The sequence below is a fragment of the Carcharodon carcharias genome, chromosome 3 (assembly GCF_017639515.1).
Source record: "Carcharodon carcharias isolate sCarCar2 chromosome 3, sCarCar2.pri, whole genome shotgun sequence".
NCBI classification, from domain to species: Eukaryota; Metazoa; Chordata; class Chondrichthyes; order Lamniformes; family Lamnidae; genus Carcharodon; species Carcharodon carcharias.
The window spans coordinates 143,546,169-143,562,384 of record NC_054469.1 but is presented as its reverse complement, the minus strand read 5'-3'; the positions used below and the strand labels follow the sequence as shown (position 1 = coordinate 143,562,384).

The following is a 16,216-nucleotide window of genomic DNA, read 5'->3' as shown; positions in this document are numbered from 1 at the left end:
AGCTAGAGACCCATTGTTTTCAATATTGAGTTGCGGACATTTAAATCACTTTAGGTCAATGACAGTAGAGTTCCCAGGTACTGTTTTCTTTGGTTTTGAATGCATAATAGCACTTTTCCCAATGGGAAAATGTACTTTAATGCATGTCAACACTTAGACAATGCATCTAATACAGCATCTAATAACATTCAAAGTTGTCAACAGATTTAATACTTACCTGTCAGAATATTCCCAACTCCTCAACAGGCATCTCCAAAGTTCACAAACTATCAATGAGACAATTTTCAGAACCCTCCGAACACCTGCCCCTGACTCAACAAAGATACTGAGGGAAAAGGGAAAACAAATTTTCCCTCCGTCTGTCAATGGTGAGCCGACCTTAGAGGATGTGTATGTGAGGTCACAACCAGAATCTGACCCAAACCTTTTCCCAACTATGGAAAGTTTGTGCAGGCCACTTTACCAGTGGAGTGGTTAGGATCTGGAAGACAGTGTGATGGAGGCAGATTCAGTCATGGCTTTCCAAGGGGAATTGGATAATTACCTGAATAGAAAAAAAAAATGTAGGGCACAAGAGTGGAGATTGGTTCATTTGCGCTTACTGAGCGTCAAAGGACATTCCCACTCCCATCGCCTGTCACCATTTTATGACTGTCTGCCCCCGCCCATAGTCTCCAGTTAGCGGGGACAGTAGCAGCATTCTGGTCTTTGTACCACTGTAGCGAGCTGAGCTGAGGTAGGTGTGCGGGCAGTGAAAGCTGTCGCCCGCCTCTCCCCGTTAGGGTTTATCGGGTTTGTGGAGGGCGCCGGAGTTCGACTTCTTTGTGTGTTCTTGGGAGGTCTGTTTGCCTGCTGTGCTCTGTTCTGTATCAAACTATACTCGGTGGGGTATACTCTCGGTGATGAGAGGTTTTCTTTTGTATGAAAAATTAGCTGTCGAGCATTAAGCGGAAGATCCATTTCACTCGCGTTTGGTGGACAATTTCATCATTCAGAAATAGAACTGTCTTCCGCTCTGCTGTTCGGTAATATCGTTCTTTCTGTATTTACTGAATTAGGATTTAAGAACAGGAGAATGATATTTCCGACCCGGAAGTAAATCAAACATCTGCCTGCAGTTAATTCTTTGTCCTGACAAGTCTTGTGTATTTCAGGAAGTTTTGTATGACGTTTTTGTGCATGGCTCCCTGCCCCATCCTTGCAACGCACCCTGAATCTGGGCAGATCTTGTCCACAAGAGAAATTGAAAATAATGGTTGCTACAAAAGCAAACGGGGATGCTGAAAATCTGATATAAAGTCGTGGACCTTATGAGTTAACTGTTTCTTTCTCCGCAGATGTTGCCTGATCTCCTGAGTTTCTGCCTTTATCCTGTTTCTGTTTTTTTCTCCCCCAGCATCTTCTGTTTTTGTTGTGATAATGATTCCTTCATTAGAACAATTTCATGTTAAAGTACAATTCAAGCCTGGGTTACTGAATCTGAAGCCACTTTGCACTAGACTTCTGTAAATAAGGGCCACAATTCAGTACTGTGAGAAGAGGGAAACAAATGGGGTAAAGGGCATAATTTACAACCTTTGGCCTTACATAAATAGCAACTAGATATTTAATTAGTACAAGTCTGAATTTGCATTGAATTTAATTAAAACTTTCTAAAGTAAATAGTTTTCAGTATGTTATATTAAATCTCTGAAAAGGTCATGAAAGATTGGATATTATCCCAGAAGACAAATGACTTGCAGTCTCTTGGGAGGGAACAAAAACAGTCCTTTTATAATTAGATACACTTGGTTCTGCCTACACACCAATTTAAGTAACTCTGCCATTTGGCTTTATTATTACTCATATTCTCATCAACTGTGATGTGAAGGGGTTTACTGTTTAGATAACTGGCTACATAATGGTAACTATTGTTAATCTTTGTTAACATAATCCAGTGCAGACAAAATGCTTCTACATGTGGGATTGGATTGATTAAAGCAAAATGAAGAAATTATCAGCTGAGACAATGTATGCTCTGGCTTCTAAGTTTATTTTGAGGAACAGTTTTCTACTTTGATCTTTTTTTTCTCTCAAACTAACAAAGTATCAAAAATCAATTCAGAAAATTAGTGAAATATGGCCTTATAACTTAATGAGTTTCTCTAGTGAGGTGTGGGTGTCTCTTGTGTTTGCTGTCGGCAAGGCCACGTGGGGATCTGAAAACCTATAGTTGGGAACAGTGGCCTTAATTGCATGAGTCCTACTGGAAGCTTCTGCATACACATAGATAGAGAAGGGTCAGGCTTGACTGCAATGCCCCTGCACTCAAAGAACCTGAGCTGGATTTTCCCTCAGTGGGTAGGAAACAGAGAAGTTGAGACTACTCCTGGGCCCTGAACCCACCCCCGAGGGGAAACTGTCACTGACCTGGGCTTTCCTTGGGGGTACCCTCTTAATTGGCATGGAGACAGGTTCTCTGCCCAATTAAGGTGGACTCTTGAACATCTGTCCATCTTTTTCTCTTTCCTCTGGGCTATGTTCCAAGATCATTTGATCCATCCTCAGCCCTTTCCAGCTTGTGTTAATCTCTGTGCACTTTGTGCACTCTACCTACTAGGCAATCCTCCCCAAATAACCCAAATTGATTTCAGTTTTCCAATCAGCTTTGTTAGCAGGAGCTCTGAATGCAGCCTCTATATTAAATGTGTTGGTATTTATAAATTGCATTGTCTAGCCTGGGGAATGCAGCCTCTGCTCACAGTACTTGAATCTTCGATTTAAAAAAACAGTTGTTAGATAAGGCAGTTAAGTATTAGATGGTAGCTATTATTAAAAATGACATATGGTAAACTACTTCTAAGCATCTTAAAAGGCACCAGATTTTTCTCCACTGCATTGCTTTATACAATACACTTGCTGACAAATTTATTGAAAGGCTATTTTACAACCTCTACATATTGATGAGACATTTTAAGAATATTTGTTATGTTGAAATTACTTCTTGCCAATTATCTTTCCTTTAGAAATGCAAAGCTGTTATATCCACATTAAGACATTGTCCTCTAACAGTCCCATGGAGATAAATTTGTTTTATTCAGCCTTTCTATATGAATGTGGGTGTTTAAGATTCATCTGCGACAGTGGTGTATTTTGCAAATGGATGCAACTTTAAAGCATTACAATTGTAAAGCAACTTGTAATATGTTACCTCAAACTTATAACAATCAAAACTCTTATCACCATAGACTTAATCATGTTTATTTCTTAGGTTTATGGTTAACCCCTGAAGATGTTTGCAAAGGCAACCAGCAGTTTTGTAAAACAGATTGAAAGCGGTGGTGACCTGATCCCTGTTAGCAGCCTGAATGATTCTGATAAACTGCAGCTTCTAAGCCTGGTAACAAAGAGGAAGAAGGGGTGGTTCTGGCAGAAACCAAAATATTATCCTTCTTCATTTAGCCTTCAAGACATATTGACTGGTGATACTCCCATCAAAGCTGGTATGGAGTTTTGTTGACTTATAAGTGCTCGTTGCAAAACTTAATAAAATGTCAAGCATGAGGGTAGCGAGACATTTCTATGACTAGAGATTTTCTGATGTGAACAGAACAATTTGAGGCCTTTGTTTTATTCACAGCAAAAATAGAATAAATGCTGTGTGCAGACTTAGTCTTGTGAATATTGTTCTGTGAAGGGAAAGGGTTGAAAATGACTTGGTCTGCTAATTTAAAACGTGCAAAGAGCTGTTTTTTGCTACTCTAGTACTCTAAAGAGGGGCAAAAATAAATTTAATTAATGCATGGGTGTAATTAGACATGCTATTATACACTTGAAGTGGGTTCAAAAAAGTCAGCTGACATATGGCAAAGAGTATGGTGAGATTTGTAACAGCGAATAACCTATTTCTCTTCCTATGGCGAGACATGATAGATTTGTAAATGAAATGTGTCCAGTCTGTTTGAGTCAGCAACGATTCATTGACTTTGCCAAGAATCTTTACCCATCCTGGACTAATATTTCCCAGTAACCATCTTCAGACATTGAGAGCACTGAGAATAGCTTGGTGGCCATCTATTTATTTCACTAATACGCCATTAATCCATGATCAGGCTATTTTTCCAGCACTTGCCCAAATGAATAATTTTTCTTCTTTTTAAAAACCTGTGAAAGGTATTTGAGCTGGTTATAAAGTTAAAGTGCTTTAGTTATTAAAAAAACATAATATTCAAAGACTAGCATGGTCACCCTCCTAATTTGTTCATTTCTGTGATCATTTAGGTCTAGACTAGACCACAAAGGAAATGGAAAATTGTGAAAGTGAGTGAATGAGATGGGATTCCTTGGCTTGCTTCAAGTGCTAGCCAAGATACCAGGCCCTGGGGCTAGTCCACAAAGTATCAGTTTGATTTTTCATATTAGTATCATAAGTTGTGAAGAAACAGCTGTTCAGCCTTAAAAATGAATGAATTAAATTATATTGTGCTGAGCTTAGAAATATTAAGATCCTTAACAAAACTGAGAAAGTAAACCCAAGGCAATACTTTCAGATATGCCAGATTGGCAGAAAAGTGGACACCAGATCAAGGTTATTTAGGGCAAGTTTCAGGACTCAATTCAAGAAGTTTTGTTTACAGAAATGATGATTCAGCCCAGTATTTAAGAAACTGCTGGGTGCTATTGTTGGGTAATGGATTTTCTTATTTATAAGTTAGTCCACTGTAGAGTTGAAAGGTATTCATTGGCTCTTGTGGAATTAAGCACACAATGTTAACCATCATTACCAATAACTACACAAATACAATGATAATTTATTAATAATTACACACATTCTTGAAACACTTAAGCTACCAAGTATTGGAGAACCCACTACATTACAGATGTCAAGCTCAATACAATAGGCGGCCAAGCCTTCTTGAATTCTGAAGCATCTGTTTTAACACACTTTGTACCTTTCTTTCAGCCTATGCAGATTTCTATGTTTTAAACAATTACCTCATCCCATTATTCACTACAGTTTTAACAAGAGTAAAGCCTCAAACCTTCACCTTAACTGCAATGTCAATCAAATCATTCAACTGAAAGCAGTTGCAGAGAACAAAGGCCCTCTTTAGCGATAGTACACAGCTGTCCTCTGAAGAGTTACTTTCTAAAGCCACAGTTTCCTGAATTGATGTTCAAAACTGCTGAGAGATCTTGAGGCTGAGTGAACAAGGTAGTTTGTGACATCTGCTTATTCATCTAAAACACTGACGAGAAACCCTTTTACTAACTGAACATTGCAAACGAGCACAGTAAAACCACTAAAATTAATATGAATTTAACCTATGCTTACATTATAACAGGATGATGGTAAAGTTAATTTTCTGAAAAGATTGGCCAGATAAAAGGACTTGATTTGAACCCAGTTTGTCGTTAAGCTTCACAGAATTTAAGATATTTTGTTGAACATTTTATTTGGAAAATAGCACAGATTGGGAGTTTCTTATGAATCCTATTTTAAATTGAATTGATTTATTACATTAAAAAATTGAGCAACAAATCTTTGAATATTTCCTACGATCAAGCTCTTTATTTTTATTTTTCCTTGGGATATGGATGCCGCTGGCGAGGACAGCATTTGTTATCCATCCCTAATTGCCCTTGAACTGAGTGGCTTGCTTGGCCAATTCAGAGGGCAGTTAAGAGACAATCACATTAATGTGAATCTGGAGTCACATGGAAGCCAAATTGGCTAAGGACAGTAGATTTCCTTCTCTAAGACATTAGTGAATCAGATGGGTTTTTATGACAATCAGTGATAGTTGTCATGGTCACTTTTCCTGAGATTTGCTTTATATTCCAGATTTACTAATCAAATTTAAATTCCACCAGGGATAAATGAGTATACCTGAGTTTGAGGACTCTTGAACTACTTTTGCTCGCCACCTAGTGGCCAGTTGCAAAATGGCATTTGCAGAAAAGATTCACAACAATGGTTCCAGCGGTGAGGGGCATCAGTTATGTAGATAGGTTGGAGAAGCTGGGACTGTTCTCCTTGGAGAAGAGAAATTTGAAAAGAGAAGTTTTCAAAATCATGAGGGATCTGGACAGAGTAGAAAGAATGGATAAACTTTCCATTGACGGAAGAATCAAGAACCAAAAGGCACAGATTTAAGGTGATTGGCGAAGAAGCAATGCTGACATGAGAAGAAGCTTTTTTACAGTGTGTGGTTAGGATCTGGAATGCACTGCCTGAGAGTGTGGTGGAAGCAGATTCGATCATGACATCCAAAAGGGAATTGGATCATTATCTGAAAAGAAAATAATGTGCGGGGCTATGGGGGAGCGGCACCAGGTGAATTGCTCTTGCAGAAAGCCAGCACAGGCACAGTGGGGAAAAATGGCTTCCTTCTATACACTATGATTTATGGAGAAGCCTGAAAATTCATTATATTTACCTCAACCTTGATAGATGACTCCCTGATCATGTTCTCTATATATTGAAAATAGATTTACTGCATTGATCATTGTGTGTATTTTTCTGGACATACTTTTATAATTCACACAAACTTGGATAAATGTTCATCAGACCTCAGTAGAACAATTGGCTTAAGTACGATTGCCTTAAAGCATGCTAGGAACCAGTCACATGTTAGTAACTGATACAATGTTCACTTGTCCTTTCAGTAATTGAGCTGAAAAGGTTCTTGTTTTGCAGCTGTCACTGAATCTGACTTTCTCAAGTATGAAGGAAAATTTGGAGACATAGTGGAGGCGGGTACGGGAGCTGAGATTGCTAATTTAAGCTTCAGCCTGGAAGGTCAGGACTCGGTGGCACTAGAATCTTCCTTTGGAAACCTGAAGAAACAAGAATTTGATTTGCATCAGCTTTTGAAAATAGCTGAGAAAAGGTAAATGACAGCAAGTACATCGATTTTACCTCCTTCATGTTTTTCATGGAATGGCTCAAACAAAGTCCATTTAACAGTTGTTAACAGGCATAAATAACATTTGTTCATTTTGTGGAGGAAATGATACTGCAAACCATTAAAGCATGGCCTAAGTAAGAAAGGAACAACTGTATATTTCCAAATTTAAATTAATCATTTACATAAGACTATCCAGTTGTTACCACTGACTTTAATGTTCAATAATACGTCAGCTTTAACCTATTTTATTATTTCTAAACTTATCAGATATTATTAAATTCAGCCGTAAAGAAAACATTCCTCAAGTGTTCTGTATCTTCAAAAAACATTTTTACTTGCTATCATAAATAATATTTTTGCTTTTCTTAAAAGCTAGCAGTACTTTCACACATTAGTTAAAAAGAAGTGCATCTTCATTTATCTTTATCATTGGGAGATTAGATTAGTGAATTTAATGTGCTAACTATAAATGCCAGCTTTTCTGTTCTGAAATGTTAACAGGATAGAACTTAGTCCCAGCCAGTCGGTGCAGGGTCAGTAATTATTTGAATTTCACAATTATGTAATATTGGACTCAATGTGGTTTAATTGCTGTTGCCTATCAGTGAAAGTAGGTCTTTCATGGGTAACTTTTCAGCTTCAGTGGTAGCAGTCAACCCCTTATGTTGTCTGGGTATCTTGCACCACACCTCCCTATATCTACATATGCAACAGCATAACTTGAGATGTAAGAATAGCAACTCATTGTAATCCTGAATGCATGATCTTTCAGGTTTTTCTCTTCAATCTCTTTAAAGGTGGACAAAATTAACACCAGATTGAAACCAATCTTCACACAATCATAAAATATACTGAGGAACAGATAAGATCAGAGTCATTTAGTTCAAGTAACACAATTTAACTTTCTGTAATAGTACAAAATAAGCAACATACAATGTTATCCCCACATCAGTGGGTAGCCTTACTTTATTTAAATTAAATAAACCTTCTGCATCCTGTCTTAACAGATCAACTAGAAACACACTTCCTGCATCCCCATGTTTATCACAGACATTGACTGTGTGCCTGTCTGTACACTCTCTTATTTCTAAAAACCCAGCAGTTTTTTTCTCTGTGTGCTATTTCTAAAGCTTCACAATCGGTGTCAGGGAACCCTGTCCCTGTCACAGACCGATTCATACCGAATTATTCTCTCACACAATGAGGGGTGTCTTTCTGACTACCCAGATATACTAATGAATCACTTATTGTTTAGTCTGTGAGAGAAGTATGCTGATAGCATACTTCGCCTTTTGTCTCTGTGTGTCTCCTTTTTTTAATAACTTGGGAACATAAACAATTTTTTAAATCCAGCATTAAAATCTTTTTTCCAAACTTTCCAAAAATAGTCAAAAATTTCAGAAATGTATCATGTAATAGACTGGTCCTAAAGGTATAAGTGTTATGATCCCTGTAGAGACCAATAACTTAAAAAAAAATAAAGTTGAACTTCCAGTTAATAGCTGAAAGGATGATGCAACAAGATTTCATGTTTTAAGACTTTTAGTGTAACAGGCATGCTAAAAGCAAATTCAACTAAACATCATTTTGTAGGTAACTTATATTTTGAACTACAGAACAGAGCTTTCCCCTTTTATTTTTAACATAGCCAAAAATACCACTACACAGTTATACTTTGCAGTATCCTTTAGGTAAACGTTCAATTCTCCTGCAACTAGTCCAAAGTGATTCTTTGCTCCTAAGTGTATACTTCCATTCTCTTTCTCTCCCAGCATGGTAACTTTTAACCCCAGATTGCATTAGAGGTGAGGGTTTTTCCTGGAGATTGTCCCCTTAGTGGAGGCTAGGCAAATCTTCCAGTCTTCTTTCAAATCTTCATAAATTTGGTCATTTCAATCCAAGCACAAGCACCACCTGCATTCTCTGTGGTGAGCCATAGAGACTTTTGGCCTTTAGCTGCTCTCTCTCGCTCCCTGATCCTTGCAGACTGCCTGTGTCTGAGAGTTTTCAGGGATATCTTGGAGACCCTTCCCATCTCCATTGCAGTGTGAATCACATGGGCCTTACATCTAGGTAGAAATGCTGATTTGCTATCCTTAAGACCTTAACCTCTCATATCTTGGAATAAATGGACAGTTTAAAGCATAATTGTTTACAACCCAACATTCTTAATACCTTCCTGGGATTTTGGCAATTGTAAAATACATGCTGCTGCCATTGTCTTGAAGTGTGAACACCTCAGACCCACTTTCCAGCAAAACCACATGGGCTTCTCTTTTATCCTTATCAGCCATGTCACCCAGGCCTGTTGTTAGGCAGGCCTCAACAGGTCACATGACCTCTTTCATTTTATCCTAAATTGAAGACACAGTCCTGAAACATAACAATCTTTTAAACCTCATCTTTGTAACAATAAATGTTAGTCTATTCTGTTATTGTTTCATAATGTTTTTAAATTTTATTTTGTTTCTTTTGGCAAATAAATGTTTTAATGAATAAATGCAGGATATACCTGCAGGTTATTTAGTTTTTCTCAATTCTGAAGACTGTTCATTGTAAAATTCTATCCAATTTTGGCTTATTTACCAGCCTTGGCTTGACTAAGTGGTAGCACTCTGACCTCTTAACTCACCCCAGTTCTGACACTTGATCACATAAACTAGCTTAACTTTGCAGTGCACTACTGAGGGAGCACCATTCTGTTTGAAGTGTTTTGTTTTGGATGAGACATTAAACTGTGGTCCCTTCTGCCCCTTGGGTGGATGTAAAAGATCACATGGCACTATTTGAAGAAGAGCAGGGGAGTTCTTCCAGTGTCCTAGCCAATATTTGTCCCTCAACCAACACCTAAACACAGATGATCTGGTTATTTATTCCATTATTGTATTTGGGAGCTTGTTGTGTTCAAATAGGTTGCCAACATTTCTACATTACAGCAGTCACAACACCTCAAAAGTACTTCATTGGCTGTAAAGTGCTTTGATACACCCTAAGGCTGGTTAAGATGCTCTTGCTGCTGTTTTGCTACTCTGTCCCCAAGCTAACTCCCTTGGGCATTATGTAACTGGGGTAAAGAATTTCAGTTGTTAGCTGTAAGTGCAAGCATTAATTTCATCAAATATTAATTTTTACAGTTTTTTTGGATGTGACCATTGCTAGCAAGGTCAGCATTTGTTTCCCATCCCCAATTGCACTTGGTAAGGCAGTGGTAAGTTGCCACCTTGATTGCTGCAGTCCATTTGGTATTTACCACCACAGTGCAATTAGAAGGGATTTCCAGGTTTTTGACCCAGCAACAGAGAAGGTAATCTCTGTAATGTAATGTAATCTAAGGCAAGTTACTGCATTTCATCTTGTAGATGGTACATACTGTGCACTGGTGGAGGAAGCAGTAAATGTTTTGGATGGTGTAGGGGTGCCAATCAAGTAGACTGTGCTTCACCTGGATGGTGTCAAGCTACTTGAGTGTTGTTGGAGCTGCACTCATCCAGGCTAGTGGAGAGTATTCCATCACGTTCCTGATTTGTGCTTTGTAGATGGTGGACAGCAGGATCAGATGAATTGCTCACCAGAGAATTCCCAGCCTCTGACTTGCTGTTACAGCCAAGTCAATCGACTGCAATAAACAGCCATTTTCCAGAATACCCAATAGGTTAATGGTGGCCTGATAATATTTAGTCAAACCTGTATAAATGGTTGAGGCAATGAAAGGGTTAAACAGTCATCTGATCTACTTGCTCATTTTTCTAGGGTTCTAGATTTGGATCACTCATTTGTCCAGCAAACTTGTGAACAAAGAAATGAAATTTTGTGTGTAGTAAATGAAAAGATTATCACATCCCAAAAGTGCTCCATTTCTGAACATTTGCAGATTGAAGAAAAGTGTGGTGGCACACTGGGACTTAAAACAAAAATATTGAAGGTGCGTATATTCAACGAAATACAAGTTTGTTTCTCATTGTACTGCCAAAATATTTTAGCTAAATGCAGCATGGATTTTAGGAGCTCATCCAATATTTCTCCCTCTGCATTGATTTTTCAAAAAAATCTAGAATCAGCCTTTTTAGAAATGCATTTGCAAATTCATAAAAAGTGGAAAACATAAGCAAGTTATATAATGGGCTGAATCAACAAAGTGTAACTTATGTAAAATAGTGGTTCAGCTATAAGGCCTTTCTATTTATTTTAGAGTGGGGCAGATATATTAAACCTTTTTGTATGCCATGGTCTAACAGCTGGATCAAACTTTGTAAAAGCATTTGCCATACTTTGTTGCATTAGTGTGCAAAATCACGTTTGGTCCCTGGAGAGGAAATGACCTTAAAAAAACAGAAAAGCAGGGAGTTCGCTTACTCAACAAGGAGCAACCTTTTTAAACAAAATAAACTGTTTGGATGGGCAGACCTATTGGATGTGTTTTTATTTTTAACATGAAAAATGAATGCTACTTGGACTTCTGGCAAGTGGTAACTTTAAAATATATTTATTACTACCTTTGATACAAGAATAATTGTACAGTACTTTTGTAGATCTTGTCTTTTTTACTCATTCATGGGATATGGGCTTCGCTGGCTGGGCCAGCATTTATTGCCCATCCCTAATTGTCCTTGAGAAGATGGTGGTGAGCTGCCTTCTTGAACCGCTGTAGTCCATGTGGTGTAGGTACACCCACAGTGCTGTTAGGGAGGGAGTTCCAGGATTTTGACCAAAATGGCCCATGTGCTTTTGGGGGAAAAATAAGTCTATTTCATCTTGGGGTGATGGTCCCTTTTAAAAACTAGGTTTCTCTAGGATTTAATTTCTGGTGAGCAGCCACTAGCTTCTAGGGTATAGGCAAAAGGGTCAATAAGTTAATTATAGAATAAGCAGGTTTCTGGAGGGTGGTCCTGTGTTTAAGCAGTTTAGTTTTAGAGCTTAGAACAAGCTTGAGTGAAGGAAACATCTTCAGAATTTGGTTGAAATTCTGGGTATTGGCTAAAAATTAAAGCTCTTCTTAATTGAAGGACTCTGCTAACTGAGTTGAATTTCTGGTGTAGTCAAACTGATAGGCGATTGAGCTTTAAATGCAAACTCCCAGAAATGAAGAATATTAGAACCAGGAAAGTTCTGGCATTAGGTGGCTATACTTTAGATGCTAAAAAACATTTATGTTGAATGGGGTGTTTGAAACTTAGGATGTTTGGAGGAGATTTGAAAGTACAGCCTTGCCAGAAGTAAACGGAAGGCCCAAGATATCTCGGCCTGTATAAGAATTGTTGAAACGGCACCCAGACCAAGTGGTTAATCTTCAAGTTTTTAATAAGTATCTGGCTTGAGTTTTTTTGGGTGTAAGTCAAATGAGTTTAAAAGGAAATTGAGTTGAGACGTTTGATTTAGATAATAAGTAACTGAGTTCATTGCACTTTAAGTATCTTTAATGTTACTGCCTATTTTAAGATATAAAGTAGTTATTAGAATTCATGCTCTTTGAATTTGGTGCAGTACAATTCTTTTGTTTTAAGCCCGTGGTGTACCTTGTGCCTTTTATTCTTTTAGTAAACACCTGGGTTTTCAGATTCTTAAAAATAATCATTACTGGGCTCTGAGACCATAACAATTTGCTGCATATCACTGGTCCCTTCAAGGGAATATGGGAAAATCAGTGAAAGACACAGAGCAGCAGAGAGAAATGTTTTTGTATATCTACAAAACCATTGAGAGCATGTGGCTTCCAACACTTTCCACCCCCCCAGCCCCCACCGTACCTCCTACTCCTGAAAATTGTCACACTAATATGGTTACACCATCCATCCTTCATGCATCAACAATGCAAGTCATTGAAGTATCAATTTCCGCGCCTGAAGTATTACCGCCTTATATGACCTTATCAAGATTCACTAGATAGTAACCAGGAGGCAGGTTTTCTTTTATCCTCTCCTTCAATCCTTTTCCTGAGGCCTACAGGACAGTGAGGGAAATTGTTGTGCCACATTGCTGCCTCAGCTGTTACGACCCCAGCTGAGAAAAGCCTGATCCCAAAGTGGAACCTAGCTTGATAAATCCTAACATTTATTTGTTTTAGATATGTGGAGAGTAGCTACTGAACAGAGTCACAGGAGTCAGTTAATGAACTTTTAACAAAAGAATAAGATATTTATTCAACAAGAAAAGATGAACTATATTACAATACTCTTTCAGTCACAACTATATCTTTACAGATATATCCAGATTTGTAAGGATATAGCACAAGTTACATAAGCCACCTTATACTTTAATACACAGTCCATGTAAACCTATGGCAACTTGTGGTCAGACACACCACACTCTGATCTCAAGTAACAGATGCCACCCCAGTCAGATGTTATGGATCTCTCCTCAACTCCACCCTCCAGACGCTTGTTACACCATGAGCCAACCAGTCTCACTGCACTCCATCTTTCACACGACAGTTTCCAATCTCCACTCCAAGACCTTGCCTTGGAATCTTCTCCTAAACACTTTCTCTCAGACGCCTTCCGCAAGGGTTCACCTCCAGACTTTCAAACTCTCATTCCGATGTTCCTCTTCCCTGGGTCACCACATGCATTCAAGCCATCTTCCACACAGACTCTTGTACCTGTTTGTACCTGGCAATCTTGCAGTCTTGTTCCAAACCATATTCTGTTGAACAACTTTGCAGTCTCCAATATCTGTGAATTGGGGAAATTTTCTAAGCTGGTTTTGTTTTGTAGGTTGCAGCTACTGATGATGGTACTATCACCGAGGATACTGAGGTTGTGTTGGAGATCCCACCTCGCACTGTTATTGCATACAGTGTCACAGAACTTTTTATAAACCAGAATGGGCAGTTTGGTATGCATTGATCTTGACATTTAAGCCAAATAGTATAATAATAGGTCTTGTCTAAATTCTGGTATTTTAATTTTCAAACAGCAATTATGCTTCTAATTTCTGATATTAGAATGTAAATTTGGTTTATAGTAGAAGTGTTTGCATTGGTCAGATGAAGTAATGAGAAGACATAAACTGATCGAAAGAATAATTATATAAAGAATGGTTAGAATGTGAAAGTCCCAGCCACAGCTGTTGAAGCTATTATCATAATTTTTAAATGGTTTCTTGACAGAGAATATAGTTGAGTATGAGGAGCAAGCAGAAAGGTAGAATTAAAATGGTGACTGCTCAGCTGGACAGTGCCACTGCAGATTGTATTAGCAAATAGCTTGTTCCAGTGCTGCAAAATTCTACAATTTTGACCTAATTAGTGGCCTGTCACTTAATATTAAATTGTGTAGGTTTTTTCACCCTTCTGCACATTTGAGAATGCTTTAAAAGAATAGTCTCTGAGGGAATGTATAAGTCAGTTGGAGTATAATGTTTGGGAAGTTTACAGCTTCTTTCAAAATAGAAATTTTATAAGGACGTTAGTGAGGATGCAATCAAAGCTAAACCAAAAGCTAAAGGATAAGGAGAGGTGTAAATCATAGTATTAGGGATGAATTTATAACAACTCACATTCAAGTCTGTCTTCAATTGAGTTGGGACATAGCGCTAATCTTTAGAATGGAATGTAGCTGATAAATATTCAGTACCTTTAGTTGTTGACTTCAGTCTGATTTTAATTATTTTCAGTGCTATTAATTGGCTATTTCAGTTTTATACCATTTATGCTACTGTTATAGCTGACATAGTTCTGATGCTGATATAAACTGTTACTAATTTTTTAAGTTTTATTTTTCTATCAGAGCTATGCCTGCTTTCAGACAAATGTGGAGGCTTTGATAAAGTCCTACTTGGCAAAAATAAAGAAGCGTTTCACAGCACAGTGTGCTCCTCCTTGACCTGTGTTGATGGAGCAAATAAAAGCCAGGAGTGTGTGGTCATGATGGATGTCCCTAGTGAAACTTCACTAAGTGTTTTAAAACCAGGTAAATGAATATCACCATAAAATTATTTGACAGTAATTTGAAATATTTGTCCGATCAGGTATTGTACTCGAGCTTTGTGCCAGTGGCAAGATTTGTCAAATTCTGTTATTGTTTTAGTACTTTGTTGGATACTTGTGAATCTTCTGTTGTGTTGAGTTTTTAATATAGCACCATTTGTTGTTATTTCACTATGGTTGGTATGTTGAGTTTAAGATGGTTAACACACTAGTTGTATGGCAAAAGCAAATGACTGTGACAAGTAGTGAGAACTAATCCAGATCAGGCAGGATGGCTGACGTGCGTGATAAGTTGTTCTCTTTTTCCTCATTTGTCAGTACTTTGGTTTTAATACTCTTGGGCAGTTCAAGGAAAAGTATTAGAAAAAGCAAAGGCAGTATGGATCGGTTCTGAGGGAGCCTTCCATTCCATCTACTGCACTGGAGTTCTTCCAAATCTTATCTTTTATACCCTTTTTCAGGGGTGGACCTGGAGTTCATTAATTGAGAAAATGTAATTACTCTATAAAGGTTCCCTTTAAAATAAAATGTCAGTAGTATGCTAAATTCTTTGTCTCAATTATGTGGTAAAAGCCTACCCTTCTGTTATCTTCCACCTTCCACGAGCTCCTATAGACATTGCCATTGCACATTCTTCCTGTCCTTGATCAATGATACCCTTAAGCATTTTCCCTTATCTCTTCCTCTGCTGTTCCCCATGATTAATTTCACAATTCCTCCAAAACATCCCACCTCCGTTCTTCAAATCAACTTTTCAAGAGCCTCATTGCTCATATTTGCCTGTTTATCAGTTATTTATGCTTTGGGCTGTTCATAATGCCAGCTACCCAGACTAAATGTTCTAATTCCTAATCAGATTATTGAATCTTAGGGTGTTTCACTAAATTAACTCCTATAGTAACCTAACGCAGAGATAAAAACACAAAACTGCGTATGCTGGAAATCCAAAACAAAAACACAGAAATACCTGGAAAAACTCAGCAGGTCTGGCAGCATCGGCAGAGAAGAGCAAAGTTGACGTTTCGAGTCCTCATGACCCTTCAACAAAACTAAGTAGAAATAGGAAAGGGGTGAAATATAAGCTGGTTTGGGGTTGGGGGGGGGTGGTGGTGGTAGGAGGAGGAGGAAGAAGGGGGGGGGTGTTGCTGGGGCAAGCAAGCAGTGATAGGAGGAGATAACCAAAAGATGTCACAGACAAAAGAACAAAGATGTGTTGAAGGTGGTGATATTATCTAAAAGAATGTGCTAATTAAGAGTGGAGAGCAGGACAAGCAAGGTAGCTTTAGTGGGGGGGGGTGGGGTGAAATAAACGATGGGTGGAATACATTTTAAAAATAATGGAAATTGATGGGATAAGAAAAATCTATATATAAATTATTGGAAAAAACAAAAGGGAGGGGGA

At 38.1% G+C, this 16,216-nt stretch overlaps 1 protein-coding gene across 2 annotated transcripts in view; it reads left to right on the top strand.

Annotated features, from left to right (window-relative positions):
- The first annotated feature begins 649 nt into the window (after positions 1 to 649).
- Positions 650 to 16,216, top strand: part of gsdmeb (gasdermin Eb) — a 44,834-nt gene continuing 29,267 nt past the window's right edge. Inside the window, exons 1-6 of one of the 2 annotated variants that reach the window (XM_041183264.1) lie at positions 650 to 736; positions 3,251 to 3,482; positions 6,680 to 6,872; positions 10,641 to 10,812; positions 13,601 to 13,721; positions 14,615 to 14,797. In XM_041183264.1, the coding sequence (XP_041039198.1) occupies positions 3,272 to 3,482; positions 6,680 to 6,872; positions 10,641 to 10,812; positions 13,601 to 13,721; positions 14,615 to 14,797 (880 nt within the window). In that variant the 5' untranslated portion in view covers positions 650 to 736; positions 3,251 to 3,271. The remainder of the gene's footprint in view (positions 737 to 3,250; positions 3,483 to 6,679; positions 6,873 to 10,640; positions 10,813 to 13,600; positions 13,722 to 14,614; positions 14,798 to 16,216) is intronic. The other variant, XM_041183265.1, reaches the window with a different exon arrangement.